This window comes from Bactrocera latifrons, unplaced genomic scaffold, assembly GCF_001853355.1.
Source record: "Bactrocera latifrons isolate USDA-ARS-PBARC rearing strain unplaced genomic scaffold, ASM185335v1 scaffold_413, whole genome shotgun sequence".
NCBI lineage: Eukaryota > Metazoa > Arthropoda > Insecta > Diptera > Tephritidae > Bactrocera > Bactrocera latifrons.
In genome coordinates this window covers 16079-30816 of record NW_017537061.1, presented here as the reverse complement: position 1 = coordinate 30816, position 14738 = coordinate 16079, and the positions used below count along the sequence as shown (strand labels likewise).

General features: G+C 39.4%; 3 protein-coding genes and 1 non-coding gene across 4 annotated transcripts; 1 reads left to right on the top strand and 3 right to left on the bottom strand.

Annotated features, from left to right (window-relative positions):
• Nucleotides 1-4066: 4066 nt before the first annotated feature.
• LOC108972663 lies at nt 4067-5914 on the top strand. Its single transcript, XM_018939351.1, has one exon. It carries the CDS (start codon nt 4067-4069, stop codon nt 5912-5914), a length of 1848 nt encoding a protein of 615 aa, XP_018794896.1.
• Nucleotides 5915-6202: 288 nt separating this feature from the next.
• LOC108972662 lies at nt 6203-7447 on the bottom strand. The gene is made up of 2 exons (XM_018939350.1): nt 6707-7447; nt 6203-6655 (listed from the first exon to the last, which is right to left on the bottom strand). The coding sequence occupies exons 1-2, from the start codon at nt 7445-7447 to the stop codon at nt 6203-6205; spliced, it is 1194 nt and encodes a 397-aa protein (XP_018794895.1).
• A 1259-nt stretch (nt 7448-8706) lies between these two features.
• LOC108972669 lies at nt 8707-11373 on the bottom strand. Its single transcript, XM_018939364.1, has one exon. It carries the CDS (start codon nt 10658-10660, stop codon nt 8771-8773), a length of 1890 nt encoding a protein of 629 aa, XP_018794909.1. The 5' UTR covers nt 10661-11373; the 3' UTR covers nt 8707-8770.
• A 2368-nt stretch (nt 11374-13741) lies between these two features.
• Nucleotides 13742-13813, bottom strand: Trnah-gug. The gene has a single exon. It is a non-coding gene; the product is annotated as a tRNA-His (tRNA).
• Nucleotides 13814-14738: the final 925 nt, after the last annotated feature.

The window sequence follows — 14738 nt, the reverse complement described above, 5'->3', positions numbered from 1 at the left end:
GGTGTTGCGAATAGTATGCTCAGTAGGCCGATTATGTTGACCATAAGTTGAGCGAAGCGCACGAAACACATTCTTTACAGAACGTAAATTTTTATAATAAAGTTGAACGATTTGTAAACGTTGTTCAAGCAAAAGCTCTTCCACGATGAAATGCCAAACAATACTGAGGAAAAATAAATGGCAGCTTGAAACGAGTCAGGCGTGATCTCTTAAAACAGGCTGTGGAAATAAGTATAATATATCAGCTTGGATCTCTCGATATAAATATTATAGAGTCATTAACGTTTCCTTCTGGGTGTTACAAGATATCTGTCAGACTTAGGGTATATAACTGTTCACGGTATAAAAATCTCTTTCTATGCTAATTGTTAGCTACCGCCGCCCTCGACAGTTGCTTTTTCATAACTGGAACGTACCCTGATTTATATCCGATTAAGGATTATCAACAAAAAAGGACTGCATGGCGCATAGTCTATGCTGCTACAATAACAAAAACACTTCCAACAGCAACAATATCAACAGTCATCTACAAAACGTATAATTTTTATCGCATGCGAGATTTTTTTTCTAACTTATCTGTATCAACAAATGTCAACTACATGTAAGACTGTAAAAACACTAGTGGGTGTTACTATAGATACATAAGTTAATTTGTATGTAATATGTATGCGTTTATTACATAAATATATGTAAGTAAGCCACATAAAGAGCGAATATCAGACAAGCGGTATCACATTGAATTAACAGTTGAACGACAGTTACTTTTAATTTCGCCAGCAATTTGACAAGACAATTTCGAATAAGTGACACATGTGCGAAGGCGAGTGAAATATTAATAAATTTGTGAATGACATTTTATGCTTTTTCATTTAAAATACTTGTATAATGCAAAAGTATTTGTGTAAGAAAAAATAGTTTTCCATTCGGTCAAAAAGTGCTAAAGAATGCTGACAATAAAGAAGACCACATTGGGAGTTGACACTTTCAATCAAAACCAGCTGTTACAGTTGTTTATGAATATAACACCAGAGGATATGTTAAATGTGCGAAAAATAAAGAAGTGAAATGTTAGGAGTTCAGTTTACAGAGTAACATAAATTGAATGCCAATATGGGGGGGTGGTCGTCCGTGGCTGTTGTTGTGAAGGCTTAACAACTAACTTTAGGTATTCGCTTGTCAGTATTCGACGGGTTTTCATTGGGTGACGTAATTTCTTAACAATTTTATTAGTAATTATTTATGGTTATGAATAAATAAGTTCTTGAAAAGATGCAACGTCGTCACAGGTCATCGCTTACAAAATGTGACGAATCCCAAATGCGACTCTCGTTAATTAAACGAACCATGAGCTCTTTTCTTACTCCTTGTTTCCGGAATATCGCTTAATAAATCGTCCAAACTTGTTGGAATATCTAAGGCAAACTGTTAAGAGACTATTGCTTGGTGGCGACAAACCAATTGGCGCGGTTCAGCTTATAAATTGTTGAAGTTGTTTACGGACTACGCTAATGCCACCTTAGTAAGGTATGCAATGCCAAAAGATCATCTCGGTGGCAATGTAATTGATATGAAGTCGGCGCTGGATCTCATACGCCACAAAAAAGTGGATGTTATGGCACACGCTTATGCTTTATTCAAAGAGGATGACGAGCTTGGTAAGAGTTATCCGCTGATGGTGGTGCGTTGGTGTCTCATGGTGCCCATTTGGAATAGCGTCACAACAATGTATTATCCACTGGAGCCTTTCGATGATCTTGTTTGGTTTATTATTGTTGGCGTCTTTTTTGCTTTGGTGAGTGTCAAGTGTTTGTGGTGCTGTTGGCAGAGCACCCATCAATTGGCCAGCCGTCTAAGCGATACCGTTTTGGAATGTTTCTGCTTGATGATTGGTATTGGTACGCCGAACTATTTTGGCGCACCGACTGTATTGGATTTCCTCATTTTCACCACTATCTACTTCTATGGTTTCTTTCTCATCGCCAACTACACCTCATTGTTGGGCAGCATTTTTACCGTAAATTTATTTCACGCACAAATTAATACCATGGATGACCTGATAGAGACGAATATTTCCGTAATGATTATCGATTACGAATTGGAATTTCTACTCTCCGAAGGTGATGAATTACCTGCAAACTTTTCACGTTTGTTACTGCCAGTAGACCCGGCCACTTTCGCTCAACATCAAGTGCAGTTGAATACAAGTTTTGCCTATTTTATTACGGAGGAGAAGTGGAATTTTCTAGAAATACAGCAGAAATATCTGAAACGGCGTCTTTTCAAGTTCAGCGACATCTGCTTTGGTTCCTACCACTTAGCCTATCCACTGCAGCCGGATTCRGTTTTGTATCGCAATCTCGAGTATTTTATCTATCGTATGCATTCGTCGGGTATGTTGGGTCACTATCAGAGCACAGGCTTCGTTTATGCGGTGCATGCAAGACTTGAGCGGCGTTTGGAAAAAAGGAGCTGCCTTTATACCGCGATTTCTGAATTTGGTATCCCTGTCTTAATTAGTACGGTTGTGTAAACTGATATTGAGTAATACCGCAAATTCCGTCAGGATCGGGAAGGATCTCTAAGAGCCGTTCGATACCAAACGAGGTTTCAAACAAGGCGACACTGCTGGAGGAAATAATTGGAGCTGTAGAACTAAATGGAGAAGGTACCGTCTTCTACAAGGGTGTACAGCTGCTGGCTTATGCCGATGATATTGATATCTTGACCTCATCCGCGCAGTAAGTTCTGCTTTCTCCAGACTGGATAAGGAATCAAAGCAAATGGGTCTGGCAGTAAACGAGGGCAAGACGAAATATCTCCTATCATCAAACAAACAGTCGTCGAACTCGCGGCTTGGCTTCCACGTCACTGTTGACTGTCATAATTTCGAAGTTGTTGATAATTTCATCTATCTTGGAACCAACATTAGCAGCAACAACAATGTCGGACTCGAAATTCAACGCAGCATAACTCTTTCAAATAGGTGCTACTTTGCACTGAATAGGCAATTGAGAAGTAAAGTTCTTTCTACAATTCACTCATTATTCCCGTCCTGCTATATGGTGCAGAGGGATGCTATAAGTTAAAAAGTAATAACCGTAAAGAGATATTCTGCCGGCGGTACTATGAGTTTCAAGGTTGTCAAAGCTATGCTTTCGATTTTATGACAGTTAAGCCTTGATGCTTTGCTTGACAACAAGCGACTTTTTTTGTATAACTCTCGTTACTCATCTGCTCCATAAATTCTTTAAAAAAAATATTAAACTGTTGTTGATTGTTTTTTTTATCGAGACGGCCAGCCACAGTTAAAATGATTGCCCTCACGAAATATTTTACAGGCTTTACGCTAAACCAAGTTGTGGTGCCAATAAAGTCGACCTTTTTTTGTTAGCTACTAGTCAAAAGCGACTATAAGTTTCATGAGGAGCGTATTTATGGATTCGGGTTTAATGTGGAAGACAGACCTTGTCGGCAACCAGCATCGATATGCTCTTTGGCAAGGAAGAATTCTTACTAAGTTAGGAGAATAAATATGTGCTTTCGATGCATATAAATCTAGGGACAGCAGATCTACCTTACTTTTGGTCTAGCATCTTATAACAGAGGTTGGAAGTTACCAGCGCTAAGACAGTGAAGTTGCTTTTTACGCAGCACTTTTTGAGACAAGGCCATTTGCTTCCAACCTCTATTTGCCGTTGTCAAACTAACAATTAACTTTAGTTATTCGCTTGTCAGTATTCGTTGGGGCTTGTAGAACAAAAAATAAATATGTACATAAATTTTCATTAATGACTTAACAATTTTATTAGTATTTATGGTTATGGATAAATAAGTTCTTGAAAAAAACGAAACGTCATACCAGGTCATCGCATACAAAATGTGACAAATCCCACATGGGACTCTCGTTAATAATTCCAACATGTTGTTAAGGCATCCAAACTTGTATTCCCTATTGGTTGATGTAAACCTTTGTCGTACAAAACGTGTATTCGCCTTTAAAAGGGCTGAAAGTGAAATTGGAACTATTAATTCTAAGAAATAAGTGAAGATTTGTGGATTACTTACGATGAAATTGAATAACGCTGAACTGCTGGTGTTTTGGCTGAGCTTGGTCTGCTTCAGCACACTGCAGCTTGCGCAATCTTGGGATGTGGAATATACTCTAAATATGCTGTGCAAACAGGGTAAGACATTTTATATGCAAGAGATCATTTGGTACGTGAGCGAAAGTATAGATGCAACGAATAGCGGCGACGTAGAAGAGCTCATCATATCGTTGGATCAATGTTTGGGCTTTACACAGACAGTGATAACCAATAATACCGATATACGCTTAATAAAATCGGAAAATAGGAAAATCGCCTTGAACATAGTCTTCTGTACTGCAACAGATGATCCCATTATACAAGTCTATGATCGCACAGCACTCGGCCGTCACATGTATTTCGGCTTAATTATAATGGTAAATATTGTGGAGGACTTTAGCGTGGCGGAGCAGTTATTGCTAGACCTGCATTCTCATAATTTCATAAATACTTTGTTATATTACTACAGTAGTAACCGAACCAATGAGCTCTTTGGTTACTCCTTGTATCCGGAATATCACTTACAAAATCGTTCAAACTTTTTGGAATATGTAACGGAAAATTTTGAGAAAGTGTGGACTGGTGGAGTGGATATGCTAGGCTATAAGTTATACACACCACTGCGTGAGGACTTACCACATGTCTTCAGTTATAAGAATAGTGCAGGACAAACCTATTGGCGTGGTTCAGCTTATAATTTGTTGAAGTTGTTTACGGACTACTATAATGCCTCCTTAGTAAAGTATGAAATGCCAAAAGATCATCTCGGTGGCAATGTAATTGATATGAAGTCGGCGCTGGATCTCATACGCCACAAAAAAGTGGATGTTATGGCACACGCTTATGCTTTATTCAAAGAGGATGACGAGCTTGGTAAGAGTTATCCGCTGATGGTGGTGCGTTGGTGTCTCATGGTGCCCATTTGGAATAGCGTCACAACAATGTATTATCCACTGGAGCCTTTCGATGATCTTGTTTGGTTTATTATTGTTGGCGTCTTTTTTGCTTTGGTGAGTGTCAAGTGTTTGTGGTGCTGTTGGCAGAGCACCCATCAATTGGCCAGCCGTCTAAGCGATACCGTTTTGGAATGTTTCTGCTTGATGATTGGTATTGGTACGCCGAACTATTTTGGCGCACCGACTGTATTGGATTTCCTCATTTTCACCACTATCTACTTCTATGGTTTCTTTCTCATCGCCAACTACACCTCATTGTTGGGCAGCATTTTTACCGTAAATTTATTTCACGCACAAATTAATACCATGGATGACCTGATAGAGACGAATATTTCCGTAATGATTATCGATTACGAATTGGAATTTCTACTCTCCGAAGGTGATGAATTACCTGCAAACTTTTCACGTTTGTTACTGCCAGTAGACCCGGCCACTTTCGCTCAACATCAAGTGCAGTTGAATACAAGTTTTGCCTATTTTATTACGGAGGAGAAGTGGAATTTTCTAGAAATACAGCAGAAATATCTGAAACGGCGTCTTTTCAAGTTCAGCGACATCTGCTTTGGTTCCTACCACTTAGCCTATCCACTGCAGCCGGATTCGGTTTTGTATCGCAATCTCGAGTATTTTATCTATCGTATGCATTCGTCGGGTATGTTGGGTCACTATCAGAGCACAGCCTTCGATTATGCGGTGCATGCGAGACTTGTGCGGCGTTTGGCGGACAATGCGGAGTTCACGTCGGCTGGCATGCAACACTTGCTGGTAATCTTTTTAATGCTGCTGGCAATGTGTTGTATTAGTTTTTGTGTTTTCGTTGGAGAGCTAATAATTGTTCGATTGTTGGAGAGCCGCTCACATGGGCATCAGTGAAGGCAGTCAGTCTCCTTATGAACCGCGTTGTTATAAAATTATAAATTGTAACAATATTGTTTAAATACTTATTCTGTCACACAATAAATAATATTTGTTTTTTTTTTTTTTTGGTATGTTTTCAAGTTATTCTTTTCTTGTAATCCTTCTTTGTTGATAAATTTGAACTGTTATTTCTTTTACTTGTGTTGAATGAAAAGCAATGCTTTGTCCTCATTGGCTCGCGGTTGGTAAGAGATTCTTGATTTTAATTTTCGCAAATAACATAAGTCCTCATAATCCGCGCTACTAATACACGAAGCGTTGATATTCCACCGGTTTGACGCTGTAATGTTTATGGACATAATATTCAATGGCGAATACAAATGAGCTTAAGAGCAGACCGGACGCCAAGACGATCCACGCAATTGTAAAGAAACGCAAATTTAAAGATTCTACCGGATAGGTGTCGGTAAATATTTGTGCATACTTAGCACGTACAGCTTCATTGAATGCGCGCTCCTCCCATTGACCCCAAAGACCCGACTCGCGTACAATCAAAATGAATAAATTGAGCGTCTCAAACCAAACGGCATCGCGTTGCATTGGTATAGCCTTGAAGACAGTGCCGAAACAGATCTTTGAGAGATGAAAATATGGCTGTATGAGTATGCGTTGTTGGCGATTTAGAAAATTCCATTGATCCTCTGTTACCACATAGGCGTAATTGCGATTCAATTTGTCTAAGACATCTTGAAACTCCTGTCATGGCATCTCACGCAATAGACGCGACAACGCGAGTATGTGCTCAACACTACTATGCTTAATCTCCGCAAAGTCGCTCAATGTGATCAGCACGTTAATATTAGCGTTCAGTAGGTCGTTAACCGTATTGATGGGCGGCACAAAGACGGGCTTCATATTGTAGGCGGTTAAGTAGGGCGCATGATAGGCGGCCAATATAAAGCCGAATACGAAGAGTAACATATAGAAGAAGACTACACGTATGTGTGCATTCTTCAGCTGTACATTCATATTCGAGCTAAACATGATGATCGCGCTGCTGTGCAGTATATTACGTGTGATTGAACGCGTCGGCTTCGTGGCATTGGTCGGATATTCGATGTAACGCATAAGTATGGCTATGTAGAAGATGCCAAAAAGTAGACACGAATAGATGTAGCGTCCGAAAGGCCATACGATGTACCAATACTTGGGCAACTCATCCTCCAGCGGCACCATAATACAGTTCTTCACCCAATAAAGTGGATAACTAAATTGTACATTAAACTTCAAATGATTGACCAGCGTTGCGCCATTCATCGCTAGGTTATACTCGCCGTTATGTATGCGTTCGTAGGTCTCCGAGTAGTTTTCACTTAAATCACGATTGATTTCCAAGAACATGTGATGCCGATTGGCAAAATTCCAGATAGTCTGCGCGTACGGTCCGAAGAGCGTAGAATCGCTGATATTCGCACCGCTGCGTACGAAGGCACGTGGCACATCATCGTAGAATGGTGTACGCAATATTGTTCTGACCTCTAAAGGCATCGCTGCACTGGTCGTCTGTCGATTTGCGTGGCAAATCACTTCAGCCTTTGCTGCTGGTAGTCATCAATAGCACTGTTTTGAGACTGAACGGCGTCGTGACTTTATATAGTCATCGAAAATGTACTCTCCTGAGGTGGCGCGCTAATGAAGGACATTTTTGCAAAACTGCAAATTATCATTATGGGTGTGCGCTTTGTATATATGGAGGCATAGCGTTTACACTTTGCATGTGTCAACCTGATGAAGTTGACCGATTGAAATCGAAGCGGCAATTAAGATCGCCAATCGATTGGGCCTGTGCCGCGTGACAAAAAGGTCATTAGAAGCGTGCAATTTTTTTGTCGCAGTTCATTAAAGTGAAATGTGATTGCAAGCATACTTTAACTGCAGTTCAGTTGGGTGGGAGTGAACTGAAAGTGATTACAAGTATTTAGGCATTCACAGGGGTCTTTAAAAGTTGAAGGTTATGGGAAATAGATAAAGTTCCAAACAAGTTAGAATATGACTATCATATCATACCTTTAAGGATCTTAACAAACTCGAAGCCCTTCTCTATATCTGATGGAGTGTAGGGTGTTTCTCCTATTGTGATAGCTTTCCAACCAGCTTTCAAAGTTATCATCAAGTTTGACATTTACAAACAAAGGTCGTAATAGGATGTTTAGATATTAGCAAAGTATCCCTATATGCCATGCGAACAATCCTGAAGAGTTTATTTAGGATCCCCTGCATCCAGTAAAAACGCTTTTTGGTATGATTTGTAGGGCTCAGGTCTACAGTACAGCTAATCGAGAGCTGGTGCGTGCTCCTTATCAGTTTTTCGCCGCTATATTTGAATATTTCGGTCAACAATCGATTGGCTCCGCGACATTGTTGTTCTTCAGAACTTCTTCTCATGGTCGGTCAGAAAACTTCCGTTCCACCATCATGTCTGTCGCTACTCTTGCTAATTTGACTATAATCTACTTAAAGTTCTAGAATATCTAATAGTTTACCAGCTCGCAAAACCCTTCTAAATCAAATACTACCATTCTTAAGATCGGAAGTTTAAAATAAACTAACAATGAACTCAAACAACACACTGAACCTAACCGATTTCTTAATCAATTAATCAATCCCACCCAACAAAAAAGTCGTACTCATTTCAAAGTTTTATTAAAACAAGATATAAATATTTAATTATTATTTTTTACTGTAGAAGCTATTGAGGAGACGTTTTGCCATCATAACTAATAACTCCACGACACTCGTTGAAATTTAATTCAACAAATAAAACAACAAGAGCCTTAAGAAGAGCAATGCTGTACGCTCATTGGCTAATGACTATTTTTTAATACACTCTGCGGTACTCAAACGTGAGAGTAGAGCGCTTTTTGGTGGAATTGTGCCCACAATGACTCTATGCCCTAAACGCTCAAGCAAAAACACCAGCAAACTCACAGCATACATAGTCAGGAGCATGAGAAATACGACGATCAAATGTTGCATGCCAGCCGAGGTGTACTCCGCGTTTTGAGCCAAACGCTTCACGAGACCTGCATGTACCGCATAATCGAAGGCAGTGCGCTCGTAGTGATCCATCAAGCCTGAAGAATGCATGCGAAACGTATAGTACTCCAAACTGCGATAGAAGAGCGAATCACGTTGCATGGGAAAGGCAAGAAAGAATGTACCGAAGCAAATTTTGCTGAACTTGAAGAAGCCCGGCTTCAGATACTGTTGCTGCAAATCGAGAAAGTGCCACTTCTCCTCGGTCACAAAGTACGCGTAGTTCGTGTTGAAGCTGTACTGATATTTTATAAATGTTGCCACATCCACCGGTTGGATGAGACGTGTGAAGTTCGCGGGCAGCGCCAGACCACCTGAGTGCAGAAACTCTAATTCATAATCGATAATTAGCACAGAAAGATTATAGGCTATGAGATCATCCATGGTGTTGAATTGCGCGCGGAACGAAGTGACCGTCAGTATGCTGCCCAACAATGAAGTGTAGTTGGCGGTGAGAAAGAAACCGTAAAAGAAAAATGTGGTAAATATGAAAAAATCCAAAGCCTTCGGTGCTGCCACCAAGCTGGGCGCGCTTATGCCCGTACTCAAGCAGAAACTACGCAAAATGCTATCACTTAAACGCGTCGCTAACTCATGTGTACCCTGCAGGAGGCAATATAAGGTTTGCACCAACAGCAAGGCACCGAAAACTACCACAATACACAACCAAGTAAGCTCATCGAATGGTTCCAAAGGATACAATATGGTAGTAACACTATTCCATATTGGCACCATGAGACACCAACGCACCACTCCAATGGGATAACTCAAGCTAATGATATCGTCTTCATAGAATAAGGCGTAAGCATGCGCTAGAAAAGTGATCTCATCGTGACGTAACAAATCCATGGCGGCCTTTATGTCGACGACATTGCCACCCAAACGATCTTTCGGCATTTCATAACTCACCAACGTGGCATTAATATAGTCCGTAAAAAGTCTGAGCAAACTGAAGGAGCTACCCTGCCAATTAGATACTTTGTCAGACGCATCTGGCGAATGAAATACGCCTGGCAAGTCCTGTCGCAGTGGCGTACATATTTGATAACCCATAGTATCCAAACCGCCTGCTAAGAAGCGCTTATAATCGCCTGATAATTCGTCAAGATAATTGGCACGATCCACAATCTCAAAACGCGGAAATACAGTATAACCGTAAATTTGATTACGTCCATCAACGCTGACATAATACAACATGGGGTTTTGAAATTTACGACGACGAAGATCTCGCAAAAATTGCACTACAACGCCGAAATCCGTTATGCTATTCAGCATAATGACAAAACTGAAAGTGTTGTGACGACTGCCTAGCGCGTAATCGTGTGCGTCCATGATGCTATCGTCGGGACCGCTCGTAAAAACTATAGACAATATAGTTTTCTTCATTTCCGTTGCGATAAACGGCTTGTCGTTGCGGTGCGTCAACACCGTCTGCGTCAGCTTGAGTTCGCCGTCGAACTCCACTACAAATTCCTCTATATCAACGGTTATGGCCTTGCTCAATTGTTCGCTAATAAACCAAGCGATTTCCTGTGGCTGTACGAATGGCATCATTGGTAAAATGAAGTCTTTGATGAACGCGCGATCCCAGCTTTGCGCTGTCGTGGTGTGGTAAAGTGACGCCGTCAGCAGTATAGCGAGCAGTAGCTGATGTATTGTGGACATTTCGTGCTAACTTTGGACTTCGATATGAGTTACAACAGTACTCTCAGCTATGTGTTTACGCTTGGAATAAACAACTGAGCTTTACACATTGTCTCTAAGTGCTCTTAAACGTTTTCGTTGTAATTTTGCACGTCATAAATTTTGCTACGTTGAGATTTTTTCGTGACCGCGGGCAATTAGTTTGCGAAAATAAATATTTACTGAATGCTCACAAATGCGATTGAAGCTGATAAGTGTCTCCATCTTATCAGCGTTTAACTACTTATTTAATTCAGACAGCGATGTGGCATTTACCTTTGTCCTAGTCCAAAATGGTTCCTTTAAATATGAGAATTTACAGACTATTGACAGATTAATATCGACTTTCCGCTCTGTCGTTGGACCTCATTTCCTAACGTGGCGGTAAGGAAATCTTCTGCTGTAGTTGCAACTCCGCTCCATGTTTGAAAGACGCGGTACCCGCCGGAGAAAGAAGAGGAAGAGGAAGGCCTCCACTCCATTGGAGAGATCAGCTGGAGAAGAACCTGGCTGCACTTGTATCTCGAATTGACGCTAAATTGCGAAAAGAAGAAACGACTGGCGCGCTGTTGTAAACTTGGCCATAACCTCGTAAGCGGGTGACTTTTCCAACCTTGTCCGCTTCGGATCCAGTTTACGTAAGTTGAAAGCATACCATAACCGTCTTCGTGTTAGTACCAGAGCGAGGCGTTGTCGCTTATCGGCATTCATAATCCAGAAAACGAATTTTGAAACTTTTTGGTTTTGAAGGATATACATCCTAAGTTCATATCGGAGAGTAGTAACCACTAGGTGGCCTACATATAATAGGCATTTTACCGTTTCGTCATGCAAAAACCTTTACAACTATAGAGAGTGACGCCGCGTTTTGCACTGCACTCAAGCTTCATCCGCGGCGTCACCTTTATATAGTTGTAGAGTTCAGGCACATGACGCCGCACCCGCTTTCTAACCACAAGTCAACAACAGACATAACACTTTGAATATTTGTTTAAAATATTTGTATTTACACTTTGCATAAACTGAATTTGGCCGATTGCTATCGTAGCGGTAATTACAGGTAAGTTCGCCACACGATTTGGGTTGTCCAATGAGCAGGCCAAGTGAAGTGTCGGCAATATGGATTAACGCTCTACAAGTGGTCTCGGCTAAACAATTGTACCAAATACGTACTAATGACCGGGTTGGTTCTCTTTATTTCTATATGGTAACCTTTAACAATATAGATCTTCTCTATACGAAACTATTTAATATATTATACTTAGTCGAAAGACAAGTCTTCCCAAAAGTTTGGTTGAGGAGACATGTTTTAACTTTTCGAAAATTTCTTCGTACGTCAAGATATAAGTTAGAATATCAACAACTTTAGGCATCCATGGGAAATTAGACGTAAACGGTCAGCCTTGGCCACCTTGACTATCTGTCATTTAATCGTTCAAATACTTTCGTCGACGAATTGGGTCAATTCAATTTTTAGCTGTTCTATTTAATAGAGCACGTAACCTAGATGGATTAAGGGGACCCAATATTTTTCAAATAGAATGGCTTTTCATATAAAGAATAGTTGGCAATACCATAGTTTAAAAGTTATGCTTAAGTGACTTCAGCATAAAAGCTCCCCGCCGATGATCATAGTGGAGGACATACTGCAAGTCCTGACTCTAACTGACTAACCTGATTCTCAGTTTTCATCTCATAACCTTGTTTCTCTTTATTATTTTCTTTAATAACAAAGACTTTAAATATTTCTACAAGAAAAATTCTAAATGTGTGATATCATACGATCTTGGTGCCCAATCCGCCGGCCCAAAATGTCAAATTATTTGCTCAACCAAATGTCGCCGAGATCACGAAACCTTAGTTTTTTACAAGCTGTGTTTTGTACGCTTTCAATTTAAGATTTCGATGTAAAATCGATTCTACACAGTCTTCGTTTACACTCTCAGCTACAGCATTCATATTTTCTATTCGGTCGAATATTATCCAATAATGAATGCTGGGTCTCAAGTTTAGTGATGGTGTTGCGAATATTACGCTCAGTAGGCCGATTATGTTGATCATAAGTTGAGCGAAGCGCGCGAAAAACATTCTTTACAGACCATGAATTTTCGTAATACAGGGTGGCTGATGAATTTTGCTACATTAAGAAACTCAAATCATTTTTTTTTTCAGTGTATGGAATTCATTTTTCGCTTATTCATGTTAAAGCTTATTCAGCTTAATTAGTTTTAAAAATAATGGAATTTAATCTTACCAAGAAGTTGTTCATTACTGCTTGGAGAGTTGAGACAGGAATAGGCGCAATTGTTTCTCGAATGGATAGACTTCCTGTTTGCAATAACCCCACAAGAAAAAGTCAGGTGCAGTAAGGTCAGGCGACCTGGGTGGCCAACGGAATGTGGAGTTTCTGGATATCAGTTTATTGGGAAATTTTCGTCGCAATTCTGTCATAACAGGTTGGGCTATGTGAGGAGCTGCAACATCTTGCTGAAACCACACAGAGTTGAAAGAAATTCTCATTCGGCGTAATTCTAGATAGAAAAACTCTCTCAACATGCTCACGTAACGGTCTCCAGTAACAGTAACGGTGTGACCGTTTTCTTCGAAGAAGTAAGGCTCGACAATGCACCGTGATGAAACTGCACACCACACTGTGACACGAAGTGGATGCAATTCCGTCGCATGGAGTATCTGTGGGTTGGAAGCACTCCATATTCGACAATTTTGTTTGTTTATGTTGCCGTTTAAATCGAAATGGGTCTCGTCAGACATGAAAAGACAGTTCAACATGTTTCCATCCACTTCTTCGTTGTTCAGGCATAAGTCTCTCCATGATAAAATGCATTTTTGATATGTGTATATATATATTTTTACCGTTATGAATTATATGCTGATAGTCGAATCCCATAATTTATAATATTATTTCTAGAAATTCTTTGGTTTTTATTTTTCTTAAAAAAATATTTCGAACATAAAATACTGAAAAAATTAATAAATAAAAAAAATTGCAAAAAAAAAAAAGCTAAACGCTTCCACCGTGACAATGTCTCTTTGTGAGAGCATTGCCGTGACCAGGATTCGAACCTGGGTTACTACGGCCACAACGTAGGGTCCTAACCACTAGACGATCACGGCTATTGAAAGCTTGCCATATTGTTGGTCAAATTTCCAATATGAACACAGCAGGCAAATAAATCAACAAGGTTGAGCACAAAGTGGATGTTGTTCTCAACAACAACAAGCTTTTTTATATATAAGTATGTTCATGTGTATGTATGTATATATAAGCGTTAGCGAGCGATAAGCATTTGACTTGGTGGAGGAAATAGCTGTCCGATGTATAAAGAGTAAGAGAGATTGTAGAGAGAAAGTATACATATACCTACATACATGAGTACAAAGCTACATATTTATATGCATTTGTTGTTAAGTATATAAATAAATGCGCTGGTTCAAACAGCTGATTATCTAATAATCGTATCAATGATACCGTAAATAGCTACAACAACAATAAATAAACAATAAAAGACACAGATGTAAGAAAGATAAAAAGAAAAGTACCGCAGGGGATAAGAAATGTACATACATATGTACAAATGAAGTGTATGTTTATATGCAGTCAAATGTTTGTGTGTGTATACATATGTATGTTCAAAATTCTTCAATTCTTTGAAAACTAAATAATAGATGGGCTATACATATTGTATGTACCTACATATGTACAGTTTGTCAAGTAATTCTTTGCAAAATGGAAAACATCATTGAAATAAACTTTCAAGTTTATTTTTCTTTAGAAAAAAATGGATTTATTTCAGTTTTTTCTTTTAAATTATAATAAGAGAGATTATTAGCTACATTTATGATTAAAAMAAAAAAACATTTTTCAGCATAAAACATAATAAGAAAACAACAAAAACAAAAAGTGTGTAAATATTAGGCTGTCAATTAATTCTTTGCAAAATGTAAATATTGGTTAAACTTGTAAAGAAAACTTATAAATTATAACATTTATGGTTCTAATAGTGGGTGTGGCGTCCCTTGGCATCCAAGACTGCATTCA